At 37.8% G+C, this 26303-nt stretch overlaps 1 protein-coding gene across 13 annotated transcripts in view; it reads right to left on the bottom strand.

Moving 5' to 3' along the window:
• Positions 1-19273: 19273 nt before the first annotated feature.
• The window catches only part of WBP11 (WW domain binding protein 11), a 29483-nt gene continuing 22453 nt past the window's right edge, over positions 19274-26303 (bottom strand). For all 13 annotated transcript variants that reach the window (XM_072653655.1, XM_072653653.1, XM_072653651.1 and 10 more), the window contains 4 exons: positions 25200-25301; positions 24456-24755; positions 23447-23629; positions 19274-20335 (listed from right to left, as the gene is read on the bottom strand). In XM_072653655.1, coding sequence (XP_072509756.1) covers positions 19902-20335; positions 23447-23629; positions 24456-24755; positions 25200-25301 — 1019 coding nt within the window. In that variant the 3' untranslated portion in view covers positions 19274-19901. The remainder of the gene's footprint in view (positions 20336-23446; positions 23630-24455; positions 24756-25199; positions 25302-26303) is intronic.

Below are 26303 nucleotides of genomic sequence, written 5' to 3'. Positions count from 1 at the left end.
TGGAGTGATAGGAGAAAGCCAAAGTAAAAATTGTGGATACCTTCTTTCCATAGTCTTGAGTAAAATGAATGGAGAGGAGGTGGAGGTAGCGGGAGAGCTTCCAGTGAATGCAGTCCTATTGCAGAAGTATTTGCTTATTTGTTTGAAGTGGGAGAGAGAGTACTAAGAAGTACAAAAATGAACTATGATGATAGTGGAGAAACATCATCAGGGTGTGTGAGCAGTATTGCCAGATGTCATTTGACAAGGTCAAGGTGCTGGTAGGGAAACACTATGATTTTGACATATAGAAACATATGGGAGGAAGAGGAGGCTTTTCCCTCCATACCACCATGTCATCCCAATCCATTTAATTCTTCTACCTGTTAATGCCCTCCATGGAGGCTATGATGATCTCTATGAGTATTAGGAAATTTATGATACCTGGAGGGGCTGTAGGCCCCAAAGGTGAGACCTGAGCAATTATACTCAGAAAAATTATCAACTCTCAGGAGGTAAGAACATAGTTATTCTCCTAACTTCTTCGTATCTTTTCCTATTATATATTTTTTTATCTTTGTGTACTTCTGGAGAGAATGTCTGGGTTGAGCTTATGTCTTCATGGGGCTATAATGCTAATGAGGTTAAAGATCTTCCATACCCATTAGTGCGCCTGCCCTTTAAGGGGAATTTGATTAGGGGAGATTTGTAGGAAGGCCCACACCTGTAGTTAATGAGGCACTGGTTCTCAACGGTTGTGATTCCCTCTGTTTCTGAAAAATGTATAAATGCTCTGAGGTAAAGTTTTACTTTGGGACTTACTCATTGGAAGTGTTTGTTTGGCCAGCTGAGACTCAACCCCCGCCTTTCACTCCTCCCTTTAAAAACCCAGATGTTGGGAGGTGGAGCCAAGATGGTGTAGAAAGATACAGATCCAGAGGTTGCCCCCACACAGCCCATAAAACACTTGTAGAGAGGGACTCTCAACAAATTTTGGAGCAGCAAAAGTGGAGAACAACAGAGTGGAGGAGATTTCCAGCCCAGGGTGACCTGAAAGACCCACAGGAAACATCAGTTGCACCAGATGCTGAGTGGAGCTCGGAGTGCAGAGCCCAGCCTGGCCCTGGCCAAGCAGCAGTGAACAACCCTCTGGGGCAGAATCTCCAGTTGCAGAATCCCCAGTCCAAGCAGTGGAGGGTCCACAGATCCCTCAACCCACAGGCACCAAAGGTCAGTGATGGGGTCAGTGATGGCCAGGAAGGGAGAAGGGCCTTCACATCAGGCAGGCGGCAGGAGTTCTCAGGGCAGCCCCTACAGCAGCCTGAGACCATAGCTGGATTGTAAAAACCCCTGGGGGCATTGAAGAGCTGAGTCTTACCTCAGCCCTGTGTAGATGCCCTGAGGCAGCTGGTCTTTGTCTGGCACTGAATGGAGGCCCTGCCCCTGCAGCTTGACTGAATCCCACCCCCCTAGTGCTAGCTTGGAGGAACTGGAGGTCAGAGGTGTGTGGAGAGGAAATGCTGCTAAGATTCTGGGCACAAAAATCCTTCCCTGCACCCAAATCAGCACACTCTTGATTGTGCCATCTTGGAGGAACTGTATCTTACAGGTCCCCAGAGTATAACCTACTCTTGACAAAGGACCCAAAAGTCAAGTAACTGGTTGGGAAAATGCCCAAAAAAGGGAAAAAAAAGTAAGACCATAGAAGGTTACTTTCTTGGTGAACAGATATCTCCTTCCATCCTTTCTGATGAGAAAGAACAATGCTTACCATCAGTGAAAGACATAAAAGTCAAGGCTTCTGTATCCCAAACATCCAAAATAAATATTCAGTGGGCTCAGGCCATGGAAGAGCTCAAAAAGGATTTTGAAAATCAAGTCAGAGGGGGAAAAACTGGGAAGAGAAATGACAGAGATGCAAGAAAAACATGAAAAGCAAGTCAACACCTTGCTAAAGGAGACCCAAAAAAATGCTGAAGAAAATAACACCTTGAAAAATAGGCTACCTCAATTGGCAAAAGAGGTTCAAGAAGCCAATGAGGAGAAGAATGCTTTCAAAAGCAGAATTAGCCAAATGGAAAAGGAGGTTCAAAAACTCACTGAAGAAAATAGTTCTTTCAAAATTAGAGTGGAACGGATGGAGGCCAATGACTTTATGAGAAACCAGGAAATCACCAAACAAAATTAAAAGAATGAAAAAATGGAAGATAATGTGAAATATCTCATTGGAAAAACAACTGACCTGGAAAATAGATCCAGGAGAGACAATTTAAAAATTATGGGCCTACCTGAAAGCCATGATTAAAAAAAGAGCCTAGACATCATCTTTCATGAAATTATCAAGGAAAACTGCCCTGATATTTTAGAACCAGGGAGCAAAATAAATACAGAAAGAATCCACTGATCACTGTCTGAAAGAGATCCAAAAAGAGAAACTCCTAGGAACATTGTGGCCAAATTCCAGAGTTCCCAGTTCAAGGAGAAAATATTGCAAGCAGCTAGAAAGAAACAATTCAAGTATTGTGGAAATACAATCAGGATAACACAAGATCTAGCAGCTTCTACATTAAGGGATTGAAGGGCATGGAATAGGATATTCCAGAAGTCAAAGGAACTAGGACTAAAACCAAGAATCACCTACCCAGAAAAACTGAGTATAACACTTCAGGGGAAAAAAATGGTCTTTCAATGAAATAGAGGACTTCCAAGCATTCTTGATGAAAAGACCAGAGCTGAAAAGAAAATATGACTTTCAAACACAAGAATCAAGAGAAGCATGAAAAGGTAAACAGCAAAGAAAAGGCATATGGGACTTACTAAAGTTGAACTATTTACATTCTTACAGGGAAAGACAATATTTGTAACTCTTGAAACTTTTTTCAGTATCTGGGTAGTTGGTGGGATTACACACACACACACACACACACACTCACACACACTCACACACACACACAAAGAGAGAGACAGAAAGCACAGTGTGAATTGAATAGGATGGGATCATATCTTAAAAAAATGAAATTAAGCGGTGAGAGAGAAATATATTAGCAGGAGAAAGGGAGAAATGGAATGGGGCAGGTTATCTCTCATAAAAGAGGCAAATAAAAGACTTTTCGGTGGAGGGAAAAAGAGGGGAGGTAAGAGAAAAAACATGAAGCTTACTCTCATCACATTCGACTAAGGGAAGGAATAGAATGCACACTCATTTTGGTATGAAAGCCTATCTTACAATACAGGAAAGTGGGGGAGAAGGGGATCAGCAGGGTAGGGGGATGATAGAAGGGAGGGCAGTGGGAGGAGAGAGCAATTTGAAGTCAACACTCTTGGGGAGGGATAGGATCAAAAGAGAGAATAGAAGCAATGGGGGGCAGGATAGGATAGAGGGAATTATAGTTAGTCATACACAACACAACTTTTATGGAAGTTATTTGCAAAACTTCAGAGATATGGCCTATATTGAATTGCCCGCCTTCTCAAAGGGAATGGATGGGGAGGGAGGGATGGGGAGAAGTTGGAACTCAAAGTTTTAGGAACAACTGTCGAGTACTGTTCTTGCTACTAGGAAATAGAAATACAGATAATGGGGTATAGAAAATTATCTTGCCCTATAGGACAAAAGAGAAGCTGGGGATAAGGGAAGGGAGGGATGTTAGAGGAGAGGGCAGATTGGTGATAGGGGCAATTAGAATGCTTGGCATTTTGGGGTGGGGGGAAGGGAGAAATGGGGAGAAAATTTGGAACCCAAAATTTTGTGGAAATGAGTGTTGAAAAGCTAAATAAATAAATTAATTGAAAAAAAAAAAACAAAAACAAAAAACAAAAACCCAAATGTTGGTGCTTCTCTCTCTGGTAACTATGTATGTATGTTCACACAATTATCTTTCTGTTGATCTATGATATATGTATTGCTTACTGTCAGATAGTCGGAAACCCTGTCTGTTGATTTTGATTTCTCTGTATTTCTCTGAAGTTCAGAGTGCTGACTTTTTCCCCTGAACTAAGTGAATTTTATGTGTGCTTGATTAAAGTGATTGCTGACCCCTCAAAAGTTACTTTCCTTTCAGAAATGCATATCTAAGAACCTGTGCAGCAGGTCATTCTGGAAGTGTCAGGGTGCTTGCTTTTTTTTACAGGGTCCTTCAGCTGCTCTATAGGTATTGAATGTTATGTTATTCCAAAGACTAAGGGACAGCTCATGCTGGGGACTTTCAGCTTTTAGTGTTCCTAATATGGTCTGATCCAGAGCAAAATCTTAGTGCTCCCCTCCTAGTCTGAGGTTCCTCGATGAACCCTGCAAGTTCCTGATTTTGTATCTAAGCAACACAACTGTAACCTTTTCCCTGAATGAATCTCTAGTAGACTCAGCAACTAGCAGGCAGCCTGAAAGCTCTCTGGGTATGTGTGACAACAACAGGCTCTTCTTTGGTCTGGGTTTCCTGCCCTGGTTATTCCACTGCAGGCTTCAAATTGGACTCCCTAGTCTGTGTCCCAGCTTCTCTCATGGGGTTAGAGCCCCATAATTGCTATTTACTTCAGTATTTGCTCCTTGCTCAGTACACAGCCTAAGGCTTTTGATCCACTACTTGCCTGAACCACTACATCTAGGTTTAATTCTCCTCCTTAGTTTACACTGAATTTGTGATTAGTCAGTGGGTAGTAGCACCTGTGATGCTCCTTGCACAAAAGCAGGCCTGTGATGGCAAGCAAAAAAAATGATCTATTGTAATTTTTTCCCTTTAATTTTATGACCAAGATTGAATCTGGCGTGTTTTCTAGATTTTTGTGAAATGGTTGTGGAGGAGAGCTTGGTTACACCACTTCCTTTTGATTGGTCTCCTTGATGATCTCTTAAGCACTAAATCAATAGACTTTTTTTAGTCCTAATTACTCTTGATGTGTCTGAAGCTGTTGACACTACTACTCTCTTGTCCATGATACTCATTGCTTTCTTGATTTATGTGACACTACTGTCCCTAAATTCTCCTTATACCTATCTGACCCTCCTTCTCAATCTCCTTTTTTTTAAAATCATCACTAATTTCCTTTAAGTGTGGGTATCCTTTACATATGATTCTAAGGCTCTCTTCTTTCTTTCTAAGAATTCCTATTCTCATGATCTCTTCAACACTGATGAATTTATTTTTTAAATTTTTTATTCAAATAACTCCCAAATTTACATAACTAGGCTTTTTTTCTTCAGAATTATATTCCTGAACTGATGACTGACCACCTATCTAAACTCAACTGTCCAAAGCAGAATTCATTATATTTCCACCATTATCCATCCTTCCTCCAATTTTTTTTCTTAAGACAGTCATCATTTCTAGAGACACTCTTGTTAGAAAATCCAGTCATTTCCAATTCCTCTCTTTTCCTCACCCTTTCTCATAACCAATCACTTGCCAAGTGCTATCAAATTTATCCATATGACACCTTTTTATCCATCGTCTTGACTTTATTCATAGTTTACCCCTCATTATCAACTGTCACCTGGACTATCAGAGCCATCTATTTGATACTTCTACTTCTAATCTTTCCCTCCTTTAATCCATTTTCAACATAGCTATCAAATTGTTATTCCTAAGATTCAGGTCCCACAATGTCACTGTCTTTTAAAAAGGTGTTCACTGGCTTCTTAAGCCTGTAGGACAAAAGCACATTCTTCACTGGCATTTAAAAGCCAAGCTTCCCCTCTACACCCACATTTCCCAAATAAGGAACTGAAGTCCCCGAGAAGCAAAATGACTTGTTCCAAGTCTCACAGGGAGGAAGGAGGAAGGTCAGCATTCAAAAGCAAGGTCTTTAACTCTGTACCCAGTTTTCACTTCATCGTACAATGCTGTAGCCACCTTTCCTGACAAATCACTACTGTAGAAGCTGCAGAGGGCAAGAATACACTGAAGGTCATTCTGTATTTTGATGAGTTTTGTGTGTCCTTATGGGCAACGATTCATAGTCCTCATACCACAGCTGCTTGAATGTACTTGAAATCTGTGGATGATACAAAGCTGTCAGGAATATTTAATGAACTATTACAAGGGAGATTCTAAAAGATTTCAAGAGGCAGAATAAGGGACAGAATCCAACAAGATGAAGTTTAATAGAATAAATTTAAGTTCTTGCATTTAGGTTAAAAAAATCAAATGAAAAATGCAATATTAGGGTGCATTACATATGAATAATAAGTAAGGGGTTTAGTTCAATTCAAGTTTGATATCAGTCAACAATGTGATATTGGTGCCTAATACGAACTTAAGCATCATTTTATAAATGTAAGTGTCCTAATATATTCTAGCCCTTTTGGAGCCTGATGATATGCCAACGCTGATCTTTGATGTCAAAAGCTAATAATGACTGGAACAAGTCCAATTACCTACTGGCTTTGTAGTGGGTCTTCAGCTCACAGTGTCCCAGAACAAAGAATATAGTGTAATCAGTGTTAAACTGACCTAGAACATTGTTGATCATGAAGAACTAATTAAACACTTTCTTTTACACAAAATAAAAGGGATAGGTTTGTTAGGGAGTCATACAACCAAAGGAGATAAACATAGGATCCTGGGAAAATTGAAACCTGACTTTCACTATAATGATTTAAAAAAAAGCACTGAAGGAGAGATAAGGAAGTCTTTTTATTCTTCTTCCTACTTATAATTAGCATTAGAGTTAAACCAAGAGCAGTAACTTTTATCCTACACTTATGACAGAAGAAATGTTGGCTTTAATACTTCACCTGGCAAAGCATTTGCTCTGCATCCAGCAGGTTTCCCCCCTTTCAAGGTTGTTACTGTTACAAGCTGCCTTTTCCATCTTTTCACAATGATTCAAGAAATGTAACTTGCGGTGATCTCTGGAGAGGAATGTAGGACCCTAGGAGAAATTGCCATAAATCACAAGACCATGTATTGTGTTGGAAAAGAATAGTTGCTTTTCATTTACTCAACTCTGTCAGTAAAGCAGTAAAGCTTGATGAATGGGATAAAGGTGTGTGAATAACAGTGTTCTGCAAAAAACTCACAACACAACAACAAAACCACACACACCTGCCTTATGAACATGGAAATCATGGGATCATAAATTTGGGAGCTGAAAAGACCTCAGCGATCGCTGAGTGATATAGCAGACTCCTCGATTTAATTCACTAGTTAACACAAATTAGCTTTTACAAAGGGATATTTATTTACAAAGAAAACCTCTGAAACCAGAATCTTACTCTCATCTACCACTTCAGTCCTTGGGGAGTTTGGTCTCAGACTTAAAGAGGTTGTTATAAACATTCCTCCCATCAAATTCACTTTTAGATGTGAGATAGTTAATAGGCAAGTTATTTCCTCAACATAGCACCTCAGGAGCAGGATAGATTCATTACTGGAATCTATCACTTAGGTCACTCCTCAAAGCTGGCTCATCTGCCTTTAGAAGAAACAAGAAGTGTCATACATTCATGGCCACATGGTGACCTGGGGGAATAGATCCCTTACCCAGAGAAATTTCTTGACAGTCACCAAGGATACCAAACTTTCATCTGTTGGTATCTTTAATATGCACATTCACTTTCAGCTCGCCAAACAAATAAAATATTTGTCACCATCATAGTAAATTGACAAGACATAGAGGATATCTTCACATGCTTTGAGAGCTAGGTAAAGGGCAACCCTTCTATCATACACTTTCAGAAATAGACTCTCCATGGGTTGATACCAGGTAGATACCAGTTGGTGACTCAACAAGCATTTATTAAGCTCTTATTGTATGCCAGTCATATAAGCACTGGTGATACAAAACAGACAAAGACATAGTTCCTGCTCCCAAGGAGTTTACACTGCAATGGGAGAGATAACATATAAGCAACTACATACAAAATATACACAATATAAATGGCAAGTAATCTCAGAGGGAAGGCATTAGAAGGGGGGGGGTATGTTTCAAGGACTGGGAATCTTTTGCAAAGTCCCTTCCTCCATTACATTAGTTTCCTCTTCTCATTCTCTTTAGGACTTTAATTACCAGGGAAATAAGAGGAAGATATCCCTCTTACATGGCTATATTTGTTTTTTAAAGGACAGACCATGGAGAAGGATAGTTTAACCCAAAGGAATGAATCATTAACTGTATATTTTCAAAATATCCCCTCACCTACTTTATTTAAAAATTAATTTAAAAACCAAATTCTCCCTTAAGTGTATGCATCAATAAAGGAAACTGAAAAGAATCAAAAAATTTTTGAATGGATATAGAAAGTCTATGTCAATAGTAACTGATGACCTCTTTAAAAATGTGGAGTTTGGGGATCCAGGTTGGCACAGTGGGAATGGGCACTGGCTTTCCAATCAGATGACCTGGGTTTAAATCCCATCCTAATATTTAATGCCCATGTGATCTTGGGTAAGCTACTTAACCACCCGTGGTCTCCATGCTTCATCTGTATGTCATGACCTTTAGAATCTGACTCTCTGATCCTTTGAAAGGTATAAAGCAATCTAGAAATAATGATATACACTGGAAAGAACACTAGAACAGGGGTTTGGAAATCAAGGATCTAATCCAAGTGGTACTGGTAATTAGCTGTACAATGCTGAGTAAGCCATGTAATTTTTCAGAACCTCAGTTTCCTCAACTGTAAAGTGAGCAGCTTGGAATACCTGATTTCCAGGGGCTCTTCCAACGCTAAAATATTTTGCTTATAAAGCTCTAGGATCAAGTACTCTACCATTTACCAGTTGGGAGATTCTGAGCAACATACTTCACTTCCTTGAGTCTCATTTTCCAAATCTATAAAATGGAAGTGATAATATTTTCATTACCTATCAACTGGGTTGCTGTGAGTAAATTACTTTGTAAACTGGTAAGTACAATTAAAATGAAGTTACTACTACAAGTGTAAAGGATAATGGTGGTAGTAGTGGTGGTCATGATAATAGTTAAGTATATGCCAAGATGAATAAAAAGGACAAAATGATACTATTGAGGGCAACATAAAAATTTTTAAGGAACGCCATTTTCATAGATGAAATTTTTTTTATTAGTTTTTATGTTGTTTGTAATTTAATTACTTTTCTGGGTAGTGATTCTTGGTGAAGTCAGTGACTAAGTTATAACTACTACTGGGCAGCTAGATGTTGCAATGAATAGCATGCAGGATTTGTAGTCAGGACAAATCTGAGTTCAAATCCTCCCTCAGACAATAGCTGTGTGACTTTTCCAGGGTCAACTTCTCTGTGCCTCAATTTCTTCATCTATAAAATGGGAATAATGATAGCATTTCTCTCACAGGATTGTTGTGAGGACTAAGTAAGTTAACATATGTAAAGCACTTGGTAAATCTTAAAGCATTATATACATGCTAACATTATTACTAATATCACATTCAGCACAATTTATTAATCTTATTTAAAAATTTGACTAAAAAATACTTGAGCTTACTAAAAAAAAAGTAGTTTTTTCCCCTCCAAGATATCTCAAAAAAAAAAAATCTCCAATTTGATATCTTTTGGAACTAAAAAAATAATTAAATCACTCTCAGAGCCATACTTGCATGCATGTGGGAATCCTCCCCACATAGCACATATAAAGGACAAAATAAGGTTATTTTCCATAACAAACTTAACTCCTAGAAATTCAACAGATTTATCAGTTTCTGCAAATCAGTCAAAAGAGAGCAGTTAAGCATTTTGTTTTGTTTTAATACTAAACGATCAAATTTCAAAGAGGTTTCACCAATACTATGCCTGAAGCAGTGTCTTCTGGAGGACAGTTTCTGACCATTTATTTTTATCTGTTCAAGCAAGGGTAGAGTAATGTTACATGTAGGTAATGTAATGTTCCCTATAAACCAGTGAGAACATTAGTTGGAAAGAAACCAAGCTGCTTCTTGGTGGCGTAAGATTTATAAGTATTACCATCTTGGTCATCCCTAATTCCTACCATGGCAAAACATAAGGGGAAATGCAAAATTTTAAGCCTGTATTTAAAAAGGACAGGTGGTCTTTGTTTTTAAAGTCAACATTTCATCTCCTACCCGGTGCTGCTTTCTTCCATCTCAGAGAATCCCTAGCTTCAGGCACAGAATCAGAATCTCTGAATCTGATTGCTGAAAGAGCCATCAGAAGCCACAGAGATCAAACTCATACGGGAAGGAATCCCCACCATGGCATATGTGATATGGGACCGGCTTGAAGATCTTCAAGAAGGGGAAATACCCTCCTCTTGGGGAGAGCCATTCCACTGTTGGACATCTTTAATCATTAGGAAAGTTGTCCATCCATTGCTCCCAGTTCTGCCCTCTGGGGCTAAAATGAGTAACACCTCTCCCATCATATATTCCTGGAGTTGACTTTTTTTGAACTCAAGTTTAAAGCTTAGTGCTTATCCCCACTGAATTAAGCTCAATGCTCCAAAATGTCAAGGTCTTTTTGGATCTAGTATGTTAGCTATCCCTTCCACTTTGTGTGTCACTTGCAAATTGGTTAAGTGTGATAGGTGTAGCTACAATACTAGTACATCTTAAGTTCAGGTTCAGTTCAAATGAGGCACTTGTGAGTCACTGAACATTTAAGAGAGGAGGAGGTTTACTTTGCCCAAACACAGCAAGGATATGCCATAAGGATACAGTGGCACTGCTTTGCAGCTTTAGTAGATGTGACCTCCCTCTTCTCCTCATCAGATATCTAATCAATAGGCCTACAGGATACCATGATTCATGTGGTCTTATGCAACTTTCAAGTCCAAGAGGCCCAGACTCCATATGGCTGGGGTTTCTTATTAGTCCTATAGAAGGAAATTTTGTCAGGGAAACTAAGATATATCATGTGGCATGGGGTTGGGGGCTGGGGAGGGAGGGTGTGCAAAGGAAAGGGAAACAGGGAAGTTGCTAGGGAAGTTGGGGCTGAAGAAAGTTGCTTGGAGGTTGTGTGTGTGTGTGTGTGTGTGTGTGTGTGTGTGTGTGTGTGTGTGTGTGTGTGTGTGTGTGTGTGTGTGTGTGTGTAGGAAGCTGTGGTCAAGAAAGCCAGGGTTATAAAGAAGAGGAAAATAATAGTCTTATGACAATCAGCATACCATTTTTGCCTTTATCCAAGTCATTGAAAAAAATGTGAAATAACACTGGGCTAAGTACAGATCACTGGTGTACTCCACTGGAGACTTCCTGACCCATGTTGACACTGACTAATTGAGTCAGGCCATCCAACCTCTTATGAATCCACCTGATCAGCTAAACAGTGTCTCTCCATCTTCTCTATGAGAACAGTATGAGATTCTTTATCAAAAGCTTTGCTAAAATCATGGTACACTACAGTCACAGCATTTAATGTGCCATCTCATAGGAAGTTTTCCTTGACTGTTAGTGCTCTCTCCATCCACAGAGTATTGTGAATATATTAAATTATTTACATATTGTATCTCTTCAATAGAATGGAGGTTCCCTGTAGAAAGCTAAGGATTTTTATTGCTGCCTGGGGGAAGGATCACACTTTCCCAGACATCCCCTCCCCCCACAATAAATTCCAACAAATTCAGGGAAAAAAGACAGAAGAAAAATAATCTCTCTGATGTCAGAGACTATTTTCTTTTTGTCTAGCATGGTGTCTTGCAAAGACAACTCCTGCTCTCAGAAAGCTCAGTCTAATGGAATGGACAATATGCAAACAACTATTGTGTTCGTCCTTCGTTTCCAAAGAGCACCGTGACATCAGTGATGACATGGCTTGCACTTGATATACAAAAAAGCTGTATACAGGATAAATGGGAGGAAATCAACAGCGGAAAGGTACTGGTATTTAAGGGTTATTGTAGGTACCACTCTAATACCAGCATCCTCTTAATTCAGGTTCAATGTAGTAACAAAATGAGGTGCAGGCAAGTCATTGAACATTTAACAAAGGAGGTTTACTTTGTTCTAACATAGTGAGAATATGCAAATATATTTGTCTTCTGTGGACGTTTCCTCATCTCCATCTAGTGATACAAATGTTCAGTATTTCATCAGTATTTGGTGACTTGTGTGGTCTTAGGCAGTCACCAAATCTGAGAGGCCTAGATTCCATGAGATTGGAATTTTTATGTCCCTAGATAAAGTAGAAGTTGTGGAAGCCAGAGGCAATCAAATCACAAGGAAAGCTTTGTCCTGGGCCTTTCCAATATTGGTTGAGAAGTTGGAGAAGAAGCTGCAGTAGTTAGGTGCTTCAGGTTGGGGGTTGGGGGGAGGTATGAGGGGATGTGATAGTACACAGGAGAATTGGGAGAGGTTTTCTATGTAAGGTGGGATTTTAGCCGAGACTTGAAGGAAGTCAGAAGGCAGAGATGAGAAGGGAAACAATCCTGGAGCTCCCTTTCAAAACAAGAATGCTAGAAAAATTTGAGATATAAACATCATGGGGACAGTTACAAGGAGGGTGATGAGAGAGAGTTTCTTGACAATTATTTAAGCAGCTATTATTACAGAATCACAGAATTTCATAATTGAAAACGACCTGATCAGAGGTGTCAAACTCACAGCCTTGAGCTCTTCTCCAATGTCAGAACTAGGTTAAACTGTAATTGGGAAGTGTTTAGTAAAATAAATAAAGATACAATAAAACATAGATAATGATAAGTCGTGGTTTTTAAAATAAATATGCATCCAGCAGGAAATCTGTTGCTGTTTGAGTCTGATGTCCACTGATTTAGATCTGACCAGATTTGAGAGAGAGAGAGAGAGAGAGAGAGAGAGAGAGAGAGAGAGAGAGAGAGAGAGAGAGAGAGAGAGAGAGACTCTCACTACAATATATTGAAAAATTGCTATCCATGTTCTGCTTGAAGACTCCTATTGAGGGGAAACCTATTGCCCTTTGAAAGCATCTCATCACAGTTCTGGATACCTCTAACTGATAGGAAGTTTTTGCTGACAAGCTTAAACTTGCCTCTTTCCAACTTCCACCCATTGAAGTAAAAGACAATAAAACAAGTTCCTCTTCTTTATCACAGTCTTTTAAATACTGATTGACAAGTATTAGGTCCCTATGACTTTTCTCCAGTTTAAACATGTTTGCTGCTTTCAAATGCTCCTTAAATGTAAAGGACTCAAGGTTCTTCTCCAGCTTGATAGTCTTCTTAATGGATTCTCTCCAGATTATCAAAATCCAAAGTGGTGGCAACTAGAACTGAGTACAATACTCCAGGTGAGGTTAGATGGGAGCAGAGTATAGTGGGCCTATACCTTAGCCTTGTCTTGGAAGCCACCCTTTTGTTGAAGTAGCTTAAGATAATTTTTGGGATTAAGATAGTGGAGTGAATGACAAAAAGCTTCCTGGTTACCACTCATGTACTCCAGCAAAGACACAAAAATAGCACTACTAAATAATGACCAAGAAATTGAAAGAAATAATGGTAAGAGTCTCATCTAGTATAGGACTACACAAAAAGTTAGAAGTTAGAAAAGGACCTCAAAATAAATGCCAGAATGAAAGCATGCAAACAAAGCAGAAGCCTGTGTGAGGGAGGTGGAGAGGGAGCTGCACTTAACATATGCTTTAAGGAAAATGGTGGCATTCTGTGACTGATAGTCCCAATTCAAGAATTGAGGCTGAAATTGTGACTGAATAAATTAATAGTGATTATCAAGAAATTTCATAGTTCCAGAGAAGCTTAAGTATAAGCCAGAAGACAATAAATACATAACAATTCCAAACATAATCTTAAGGAAAAACTGGCTTGACCTCAAGGATGGTAAGCGAAACTAGAAGAAAGAAAGCAAGAGATGCAAAATATAATTACAAATTAAATGACAAATCAGGAAGAAAGAATTGGAAGGAGATAACTTTTAACAAAAGGTGATGAACTTTATCAAAGAAACAGACTCCCTGAAAATTAGAATGAACCAAACAGAAGTAAAAGATTCAAAAGACAACAAGAAATATTAGAACAGAATAAAAAAAACCTAGGAAAATATAAGGTATCTACTATAAAAAACAACTGGCTAAAAAAAAAAAATTACCTAAGAATCTTTGTACAGTCTGAAAAACATGACCAAGCAAGAAGGCTGGATGTCATATATTAGGAAATCATAAATGAAAACTAAGAGAACCAGAGGGCAAAGTGAAAATAGAATATCCCCATCACCTCTTAAAAGAAACCCCAATTTGAAAACTCCCAGGAGCATTTTAGCCCAAAATCCAGAGGTTCCAGTTCAAAAGGAAAAAAAATATTTTAAACAGGCAGAAATAAAAAGTTTGAGTTCCAAGGAAATATAGTCATGATCATATAGTACTGGAATATGATATTCCAAAAGGCAAATAATAAAGATTTTCAATCAAGAATAACTGTAAATCTGAGTATATTCCTATACAGATTTGAACTTTTAAGCATTTCTGATAGGCTGACCAAATATGTCAAAATGCAATCACTGGAATCAAGTGAAACATAGAAAAGCAAACATTTTTGGACTAATAAAAGGAAATACATGATGATGAAGTGTTTATATTCTAATAAAGTGAAGGCTTTTTCTACATTTACTGTGATGATCATGTTTTAAATGCATTGGTTTTTAATATTGTTTTCCCAGTGTTGAACTATTCTTACATTGCTGGTATGCATCCCATTTTGTCATAATGAATGATAAATAGCTGTAGTCTGACAAAATTTTGTTTAAATTTTTTGTCAGTATTCATTAATGATATTTGTCTATAGTTTTCCTTCTGTGTTTTATCTTTCCCTGGGTTAGGTATTTAAACAAGATTCCTGTAAAGCATTGTTTGCTTTCTTTTTCAGTTTTGGAGAATAAGTTGTTAAGTATGGGTACTATTTTTTTTTCTTGCAAATTTGATAATATTGTCTCGTAAATCCATCATGACCTGAAATCTTTTCCTTTGGTAGTTGCTTTTCAGCTAGATCTTTTTCCTTTTCTGAGACTGGGTTAATATCTCGATCTATTCTTCTGATAGGTTGGGTACTTTATAATTTTGAAGACATGTCCTTTTTTGTGTTTTGTTTTGTTAGACTATAACTGTGCATAATATGTTCTGATCATACTTTTTATTTCTTCCCATTTTGATGTGATTTCACCTTGCTCACTTACTGATTTGATTTTCTGTCTTTTTTTTTTTTTATCAGATTAAGGGCTTATCAATTTTATTAGCCTTTTCAAAGAAATAACTTTCAGTTTTATTTGTCATTTCTATGAGTTTTTTCAATTTATCTACTTCCCCTCTAATTTGTAATATATCTTCTTTTGTGCTTGCATTTTTTTTGATAGCTTTTAAATGTTTTAATGGACAGCTATGTGGCACGGTGGATAGAGCACCAGGCCTGGAGTCAGGAAGACTCATTTTTATGAGTTCAAATTTCACCTCAGATGCTTACTGTGCGACCCTGGGCAAGTCACTTAATCCTATTTGTCTTGGTTTCCCTGGAAAATGAACTAGGGAAGGAAATGGCAAAATACTTCAGTATCCTTGCCATGAAAATCCCAAATAAGGTTACAAAGAGTCAGATGTAACTAAACAACCACAAAATTTTTAAATGCGTATTCAGTTCATTAACCTTTTTTTTTAGTTTTCAATTTCTTTATTTTTAGTTTTCAACATTCACTTCCATAAGTATTAAATTTTCTCCCCCTCCCTCCCCAAGATGGCATGTAATCTGATCTGGGTTCTATGCATACATTCCTATTAAATACATTTTCACATTATTCATGTTGCATAAAAGAATTATAATGAATGGGAGAAATATGAGAAAGAAAAAAACTAAAAACAAAATAAAAAAAGAGATTAATTTGCTTTGCTCTGCATTCTGACTTCATAGTTCTTTCTCTACATGTGGATGGCCATTAACCTTTTAAAAAAAATAATTTTGTTAATGTACGTTTGAAGGGATCTGCTCTTACACCCTGAGGACTGCTGTGGCTGCATCCCAATTATGGTTTTATTTCGTCATTATTATTTTCTTCTACATATTTGTTCATTGTTTCTATGATTTTTTTTCTGACTCATTATTTAGGATTTCATTGTTAAGTGTTCATTTGAGTCTGTATGTTTTAAGGTCCCTGAATCAATGACTGTTTTTGTTGTGCTACGGTCCATAAAGACTATATTAATTACTTTTGCCTTTTTTTACATTTCTTTGCAATATCTGCGTCCTAATACATGGTTATTTTTTGTAGAAGTTCCATATATGTGTATTTCTATTGCAGTCCCATTCAGAAGATGCCATAAGTATTTTAACTGTTGCATAATATAATTTGTACAGCTCTGTATTTTTCCTTTTGTCTTTCTGTTACTTACCTAAAACTAAGAAATATTGAAGTCTCCTGTCATTGTTGTGTTACTATGTCTTCTTGTAGCTCAGTTAATGTTTCTTTTATGAATCTGGATGCTGTGGTATTTTGAGAGTGTAAGTTTAATACTGCTATTAGCTTGTTTATAGTTTATTTCAGTATTCAGCTTATTCCTTTTAGTTTTTTAAATGTTTTTGCTTTGTTGGATAACATGACTGCAACACCTGCTTTTAAAAATTCAGTTGTGCACAGTAAATTGCTTCCCATCCTCTCTGTTTTATGATGTAAGCAACAGACTGTAGAGTTTTGTTTTCTTATCCAATGTCGCTCTTTTTCCTTTTATTGTTTAACTACTTCACATGTAAAGTTTTGAGTTAGGTTTGTATTTTCCTCTGTTGTTGTAACATTGTTTTTTTTTCCCTCAAGTTAATTTTTTTCCTCATTACCAAAGCAAGGTCTCCCTCCTCTCTTCCCTTTTCAATTTTTTCCTCCTCGGAGCACCTGCTCTCCTTCAGGTTACTCTCTGAGACCACACAGGTTATTTTCCCCCTACTGCTTAATTTGACCCATACACATCACAAACTCCATTTTGCCCCTCACCTACTTTCATGTACCCTCCCACACTGTAATGTAGCACTACAAAAAGTATTGATTCTCGGGTAGGCAGAGTGTCACAAGCTTTTATCTATAATGTCCCAAGTGCGCTTCTTCACTTATCTCCAACTGACTTCCACTTTTACTCCTGTTTTCTGGTGTATATTTAGAAAAAAATTTCTTACTGGTCTCTCTGATGTCACTGTTGCTGCTGCTGTCCTTGGCTGCTGCTTTTTCACCCTTCCTGCATTTCTGTTGTCTGGCTTGTTCAAGAAGCAAAGATTTTCTTCAAGTCTGGTTCTCTTTCTAGGAATATTTCAAACACCTTTTATTGAATATCTATCTTTTTTTTCATTTATGGTTAAGCTCAGATTCACAAAGGGCATCCTGGGCTGCATTCTGAACTGCATTGCACTTTGAAACATTATTCCATTCTCTCCTAGGTTGTCTGGTGAGTATAGAATAGTTTTGTGTTATTCAAATTTCCTTTTCCTTGTATTTGAGGGTCTTTCTCCTGATTACTTACAGAACTTGCTTCTGAACTGAATTGTTATGTGACAGGGTTTGTAGTCTTAGATTTTTTTCCTAGAAGCAATCTATGAATTCTTTCAATTGACATTTCATTTTATGTTCAGAAGTTCTGGGAGGTTCTCATATATTTCCTTATGACTTAAAAGATTTTTTGGGGGAGCCTCATGATCCTTAGGGTGTTTCTGTACATCCTGTCTCTGAGATAAATATATTTTATTTTGGTAGTGAGTATATATGTACATGTGTATTAAATATACATATATATATTTAAAGCTATCAGGGTTTTTTTGTTTTGGATTATCCTTCACTTTTGTATTTGCATTCCCAATCTATTATTCCATCTTTTCTTTGGTAACATTCACCATCAGACAGCTTTTCTGTTCTATTACTTTTGTTGTGCAGCACAAATTTTGAATTCTCATGTCTCTTTCAAATCACTCAGGAAGTATATGGTGGTTTCATATTCTTCTCAAATTTCACAGGGTCCTCTTGTCTCATCAAGTGTTTCATTTTGCAGTATTTTGTCAGAGATACCTGAACTAATTTATTTAATCTGGAGACCCTATTTCCTTCTGCTGTGTTTTCCCTGTTGATTCATCTGCTTATGACCAAGGTCTTGAGTTTTCTTCTTCCCAAACCTTAGGTCAATTCAGCCTCTTCCACCTACCCTTTATTTTTCCTTATTCAATTTCTGACTCACTCCCCTCTGATATAAGCTCCCTGGGAGCTGGATCTCAAAAGTATCTCAGCCTCCTTCTAAGCTGGGCAATTGATTCATGATTCATCAGCTTGTCTCTGTCCATAAGTGCCTTTTGGGAGACACGTGTCCCCAGCTGAATGCTGTGTTCTTTCCCACAGGCTTAGGGGAGTGCACACAAACCATCACACATGCTGGGCTAACCTGTTCCATTACTCACTGACCTGGCAGTTCTCAGAGCACTGTTGCACTCCAACTAGGCAAGGGTGACTTGTCATTTGGGAGTTTGGGTCTCCAAGGCTCTGGGAATAGGAGGCTTGTAGCATGGGGTTGAGCTCTACTTCAAACCCACATATGTTTCCTGTCCCTTTCCCTGTTTCTCAGTTCTCCTGTAGAAATTTTTTGTAGTACAGAATGCAGCAATACTGTTGGGGGCCCCAGCAAGCTTCTGCAACTTGAAGAGGAAGGGAGGATCAGTGTGTGGGATTAGGTTTTGTTCCAAGCCCATCTGTTGTTGAGGCTTTAGATGGGTTAGTGCAACCTCACTCCTGGTAGTGGTACGTGTGGTGTGGCAGAGGGTATTGAATGAGCTCAGAGTAGGCTCAATTCATGTTTTTTGTTTTCTTTAAACCTTATTTTGGATTCCAGGTGTCCAGAGACGGCTTAAGTTGTTTTGTCTTTAGCATATCATTTCTTTTTTGGAGATGTTTGAGAAGCCATGGGGAGCAGAGAAAATTTCTAGGCCTCATCATCTTATTTGTCACATGAGCCAGAGGTTCATAGCTAAGAATTTCTTTTTTAACTTCCTAGTAAGGATGTAAACTGTAAGGCATATGTATTCAGAACATAAAATGGAAACTACAATAATCTACATAGACAATCCATATAGTATGTACTATAAAAAGACAAAAAAGACTTTAATAGTGTCAGAAGAGGTTACATATCAGGTTAGAAGGCTACTATCTACAGACAGTAACTCACACTGAGCTATCATAAAATTTCTGAATTGTTCTAAGGTCAGTGTGAAATTCCTAAAGCACAAAATTTTTTCATTTTCTTACATTTTCATTTTTTTCCTAATAATGTCTAATAATTCTTCTTAAAACATTCACTCACATTTCCCATTCCCCCCATTCTTAACCTACAAGCTAAATTCTAAATAGTTTCTTCTTTTCTCTGCTCACATTAATTAATTATATTTATACATTAACTGAATAATAAAGACAAGGTTTATTTTTGTAGAACATTTATTTCTTTCATGAGACATTCAAATTTTTTTTTGTCATTGAGAAGTCATCTCAATTAATACATATGTATAGTCCTCCCCAGACATCCTGCTTCATAGTAGGGAAATGAAGCTATGATCCATTTTACTACAAGTAAAATGTTACAAAATATTTACAAGGAAAATTAAAAGCAAACAAAACCAGAAGTAAAAACACAAAAAACACTGGATGAAATGCATTAGTTTCTGACAAATTTCTATTCCAGTGGCTTACCAAACCCACTTAAGAAAAGGATTTAAAAAAAAAAAGTACACATACTAAAATCCTGTCTATTCATGCCTCCAAAGAAAAAAGGGAATGGTGGTGGTGATGGGTACAGCAGAGATGTGAAGGGACACTGCTATAGAAGCTTACCAGTCTACTCTGAATGAAACATCCTTTTCTTCTGTGCAGTGAATTGTAACCAAAGGTAAATAATATTAAGACAATCCTTGCACTGAAGTTAGGAAATGCTCTGACAGAGTAAAACTCTTCTGCACTCAGGTCCAATATATAAGAACTCCTTTCTCTATGGACCATGTTTTCCAATATGAACCTGTGAGATTAAAAGCTCCCCTGGCATCATAAGCTGTCACAGTAGCCCCTCCATCTCTTTCATGAAGGCTTCATACACATCATCCTTGGTTTGTACTGAAACAGGAGCAGAAGGGCCAGATTTAGGAACTGCTTTGGCAAGGGGTAAAGAAGAATCCTCTTCTGACTTTCTTTGGGGAGCAGCAGTAGCTCCTTTGTTTTCTCGTCGAACTCTCAGTGCAGTGGGCACAAATCTGGTAATTTCTGCCTTGGGATTGGTGATTTGTGGCTTGGCACTGATGGTTGCTGTGGCTTTCTTCTCAATAGTGGCTGCACTGGTGTCATCCACTTTGGGTCTCTGGATCAAATTAGGCGGGGCACTTAAAACCCCTGGATTCGGCAAGGGAGCTGGTGGGAAAAGCCCAGGTGGAGCAGGTCCAAGAGGAGGCACCAAAGGTGGGCGCATCATACCAGGACGAGGTGGAGGGATGCCTATTATGAAGAAAACACGCAAAATGACACCACCATGAATTACCTAAATAAATTTTTGTAAAAAAGTGACAACTTATGGGGTAGATATCATGGAAAGGAAGTCTTCACACTGCCAGCCTTGCCCTTATTCAATGTTCTTATCTCCCCAAAGAGCCTTCCATTATTTGACAACTGAGTGATTACAAATTTGTTACCTTATCTGAATTTGGCTTTCATGATATTGCAGGGTCAGCAAGATGGCCCAGTGGATAGAGTGCTGGTCCTGGAGCCAGGAAGACTCATCTTCCTGAGTTCAAATCTAGCCTCAGACACTTACTAGCTGTGTGCCCCTGGGCAAATCACTTAACCTTATTTACCTGTTTCCTCATCTGTAAAAGGAGATGGAGAAGGAAATAGCAAACCACACCAGTATCTTTGCCAAGAAAAATCCAAATGGGGTCATGAACAGTTGAGCATGACTGAAATGACTTAAACAACAACAACAACCACAACAAATACTATACAGCAATCTTTTTAACATTCCTTCACTGACTATCATATAGTCCCCACAAAGCCCATTCCAAACCATCTACTCTTTCTCAAGCCCAAAACACTAGCTCCATGCTCAGTCAACTCTCAGCACTGTCCTCCATTCCTCAGTTAGTGAAATTGGTTTGAGTTAGAGATTTGCTACTTAATTAGCAGTGTGACCTTGGGTAAATCACTTAAGCTGTCTGGGTTCATTTCGTTTTTTGTTTGTTTGTTTGTTTTTTGGAGGGGGGAGGCAAAGCAATTGGGATTAAGTGACCTGCCCAAGGTCATATAGCTAGTAAGTGTCAAGTGTCTGAGGTTGCTCATCCTGTCTTACAGCACAATAGTATTTCAACACAATCATATTCCACAACTCGTTTTGTCATGCCCCAATTGATGGGCATCCCCTCAATTTCTGATTCTTTGCCATCATAAAAAGAGCTCCTATAAATATTGTATATGTAGCTCCTTTTCCTTTTTCTTTGATCACTTTGAGGTACAGACCTCATAGTGATATTACTGGGTCAAAGGGTATGCTCAGTATTATAGCCCTTTGGGCATAGTTCCATATTGCTTTCCAGAATGGTTGGATCAGTTTACAACACCAACAATGCATTACAGTTCCTATTTTTCCACATCTCCTCCAGCATTTGTAATTTTCCTTTTCTGTCACATTAGCCAATCTGGTAGGTGTGAGGAGGTACCTCAGAATTATTTTAATTTGCATTTCTCTGATCAATAGTGATTTAGAGCATTTTTTTCTTATGACTATAGATAGCTCTGATTCCTTGTTCTGAAAACTGCCTGTTAATATCCTTTGACTATTTACTAATTGAGGAATGACTCATATTCTTATAAATTTGACTCAGTTCTCTGCATATTTGAAAAATATGGCCTTTATTAAAAAACTTGTAAAATATTTACCCCCAGTTTCCTGCTTCCCTTCTAATCTTGGCTGCACTGCTTTTGTTTGTGCAAAAGTTTTTTAATTTGATGCAATCAGTTACCCATTTTACATCCTGTAATGTGCTCCCTTTCTTGTTTGGTCATAAATTCTTCCCATATCCATAAATCTGACAGGTAAAATACTCCATGCTCCCCTAATATGCTTATCTTTTATATGTAAATCATGTACTCATTTTGACCTTATCTCTGTACACATGGTATGAGCCTCATATTTCTTTTGGGGGAACCCCTACTTTTCCAGTAAACATAGGTTCTTAACCTTATAGTCATCCTGCCTCTTCCTTCTCCTTCACTTCTATAATTCCATATTCAACAGTACCTCTTGTATCTACAGTCTGGCTCTAATCTCTCATTTCCTAGACTTACCTCCTATTACTTCCCATTATCTACTGTTTCTAGCCAAAGTGGCTTAATAACTTTTGTCCAAATCAGATGAACCTATCATTTCCCTCTGTGTAGTTTCAGAGACCATCTCTTATGTCCTGAATGCATTCTCTTTTCCTCTACTTCTCAAGTTCAGTTCACCTGTCAATTCCTACATGTCCAACTGCTTTTCCTAGTCTTCCCCTTGACCTGGAAAATCTTTTCTACTTTTTCAAATTAACACAAATTTACTTATTTCTGTTAAATTTTATCTGTTCTTATAATTTAAACTCCTAGGTGGCTGGGTTTTTTGTTTTTGGTGTATGTCTAGTACATGCTAGGAGCTTGTGTTCTGCTGGCATGGCCTTTTTAAAATAGCTCAGGGGCATCTCTATGTTAATATATTTTAATAGAAATGAAGTGAAAGCCCAAATAATGGAAGAATTTTAAATATAAGGTGAACCTGGTAATTACTCTCTCTTTTTCAAGTAAAAATTCAAACTTGAAAGTCAGATTCTCTTGTTAGCCTAAATGAATCAGTTCCATTGTTTAGAGCAGATACTGTTGAGGCCAAGTTTAAAAGCTTCATTTCCATATCCAAAAGGACACAATCTCATTCTAAGGGCTTAATTAATCTCTCTAACCTTGGCTAGAATGCACACAGCAAAAGGACAAAGAATATGATTTAACAGAACATGACATCATTATCAGAGAAATAGCATATGCCCTATTAATGGCTCATCAGTATTTTTCTGCATATACTAAGGACAAGCAGAATTATATCTGAATATGAAGTAGTCATATTTACAAAATCTTCTGAATACTTCATTTAAAAAAGGCTCTGGGTTCCTTAATTTAGATATGTCTGACGACTTGTGTAATATACAAGGAATTTGACATTTTTAAAAATAACATAAAAATATCATTAGAATGTCTATTTTATGATTAGCAAGCACCTGGATTCGAAGCACAGAAGAGTTTTGAGAAAGGAAAGGAAAAACAGAGGCAGCAAGAGTGATAAGTCAAAACCTGTAACTAGCAAATCCTAAATAGCTAGCTGCTTCAGCTGCCTTAAATCTTGAAAGGTTCCAGTGTGGTACTTTAATTTGACAAATGACTTAGTGACACTGAGGAACTGTGGAAAAGGCATCATGCATATGAGGCAGAATTTTTCTTAGATCCAAATTCTATAAATTCGATACCCTCTATGGCTAACATAAAACATTTAAGCCCTAAAATGTCCTTCTTTTATACTCCAATCTAATTCTTTACCTGGAGGTGCTGGGGGAGGTAGCCTCGGTGGTGGTCCTCGTGGAGGAGGACCCGGAGGAAGACCAGGAGGTGGGCCTGGTGGTGGACCAGGAGGCCTGCCTGGTGGAGGACCAGGAGGTAAAAGCCTGGGTAAAGGCCCTCGAAGCCCTGGCATTCCAGGTGGTCTTAAGAATGGAGGAGCTCCTGTAAAAGGAAAAATTATTAAATCAAAGTAAATTTACTTACAAATGAAATGTCAGTACAAAGATAAACTATCACTTTAACTTAAGAGTTATAATGGAAAATCAACTAAATGCACATGAATAGTTAGTTGTCTGATGAACTTATCATTCTTCTATAACTCTTAAGATTTTGCATTGAAGTAATGCTTGCTGATCTCTTAGTGGGTAAAAACTAAAATAACGTAGACAATTACAGTACCAACAGAACAAGCCTTTTAAGGCCCCAATGAAGCATATCAAGCAATGAGACAGCTATGGGCCACTGGGAACCAGAACATCAAATAAACTTTTCTGTCAATCACAGATGTTTTGGGCTAATAATTTAAGAAACAGAATCGGAAATAACAGGTTCTACAAATTATCAGCTGGGAGTTGTAAACAACTTTATATATTTGTTCATAAGACATTGTTCATTATCTGTTGGGGTTTCTATTTTAGAAAAAAATGGACTACACTAAGATTGAATTTCACCACAAATCTGCTAAATGTATGAAAACTAGAATTTTCCATAATCAAGGGTTTAAATAGCCCCAAATGCCTCCTACAAAAGTAATACCGACAGCCTTGATGGCACGTGTTAATTGAGCATAAAACTGATTCGGACAAATACTTGAGGAGGAAATGAAGCAACTAAAGAGAGGAAAGTTTTAAAGAAAAATGAACAACTGTGAAAGTATTTAATGTTAGAAATGAACACTTCAAGTATGGACTCCAGGATACAGAGACAGCTCTTGTTTATCCCGTAACCAATTTCATGGGTAAAAGACTTGGATATCAAATATGTTTACCTGGAGGTGGACCAGGAGGAAGGCCAGTGGGTGGCCCAGGTGGTCGTAATGGTGGAGCAGGTGGTGGTCCAAGAGGGGGTGGCCCTGGCATGGGAGGTGCCTGTATTTGAGTAGGAGGAACAGACTGTGGAGGTGGTTGCTGCTGTTGGGAAGCAGGAGAGGATGATGCCCCATCAGGAAGAGATCCTTCTTTGTGCTGCTGCTGTGTTGTATCCTCTGGCTCAGAGTCATCAGAATCCTCCTCCTCATCATCCTCTGAAAATTCCTCCACTTCTCGTCCCTCTTCAGGAATTTCCTGACCTGAGAAAAATATACAAATAGAAAGACAGTGGTGGTGGTAGACAGCTGGGAGAACAGTTAACTTACTTTGTATATCTCCATCACAGAAAATACTGCAGTAAATATCACAAACAAGGTAAAGTTGAAAGAATATGGAAGTCTTGGAGTCAGGGAGAGACCAAGGTTCATATTTACAAGCTGGGTGACTATGGGCAACTAAATTAATACCTCTGATCCTTGAGTTCTTCCATTATAAAGAAGGATAAAACCTGTGGTTCTGACTTTACAGGGTTTTGATGAGGATCAAATGAAATATGTAGTTTGTAACCATAAGATGTTATATTAATGTTAATTATTATCATTATTATAAGTGTTTTCTGAAAATTCATGCTGATAAAAACAGGAAACATGATCAAATAATCATTAATGAAAGGTTTAGAAAAACATGGGTCTACTGATCTTTACCTGCCATTCTAAGCATCATAGCTTGAAGAGGTGTTAATTCCTTCATATTTTTCTTTTTCTTTCGTGCTTTTCCAGGAACATCAGCAAATCGTACACTGAGACCTTAAAAAAAAAAAAAAAGGAGAAACACTCAAGTTTCAGCTGTTTATCATGTTTCACGATTGCTACTTCATTTTTTACTTCAGCTGAAGCATAGGTTTTGCTTCAATATCATCACCCCCCCCCTTCTCCCATTAAAGTCTAAGTGGATATCTTTCTGTTTTAAGGGTGTTTCTTTAAGTGTGATTCTGCTGTCCTCTTAAGTTTTTGTAAGGGTAGGTACATCCCACTCATATGATGATTACATGATGGTTAATTGTGTATTTCCTTCCATCCCGTCTCTTATATCTTTCCTTCTCAGTTTTCTAAACTTTAAAGAGTATTTTGCTCAGGACTAATCCCTCCCTTTGCCTACCCTCTTTTTTTCCCCTCCTCCCTCCTATTGTTTACTTATTGAATCAAATATATTTCTATATCTAACAGTGTACATGTCTGTATATTCACTCCTTTAACCAGTTCAGATGAATGATATTTAAATGCTGCTTATTCCCATTCCCTCATTTGTATAGATTTCTACTTGTGCACCCAATTATGGGAGATAATTTTAGTAATTCTTCCTCTACTTTTTCTTTTCCCACCTAAGTATATTGCTCTACCCTTCCTTTTCCATTCTTTTTTTTAAAGTCATCAAAACCTAACAGATCTACTCTAAGGCCCTCTGTACAATTAAACTCCCTTCTATGACCCCTGATGATAGAGTTCTGAGATGCTATTTATATCACCTCTGTGTATTAAAATATAAAGTTTATCTTTGTTCAAGGATAAGTGCTGGAGCTTGTCTACTTTTTAATACTTCTTTTATCTTCTGTGATTGCATTTCAAATTTTCTACTCAGCTCTGGTCTTTTTATCAGTAATCCTTGCAAAGCCTTTATTTCACTAAGAATTCATTTTTCCCCCTATAGTATTGTATTCAACTTTACTGGGTAAAATAAATTCTTGTTTGTAGGCCTAGATCTTTTATGTCTTCTGAAATATGGCATTATAAGCTCTTTGCTCAGCTTAT

This window comes from Notamacropus eugenii, chromosome 3, assembly GCF_028372415.1.
Source record: "Notamacropus eugenii isolate mMacEug1 chromosome 3, mMacEug1.pri_v2, whole genome shotgun sequence".
Lineage (NCBI taxonomy): Eukaryota > Metazoa > Chordata > Mammalia > Diprotodontia > Macropodidae > Notamacropus > Notamacropus eugenii.
Note: the sequence above shows the minus strand (reverse complement) of the source record. Positions and strands in the feature narration are given on the sequence as shown.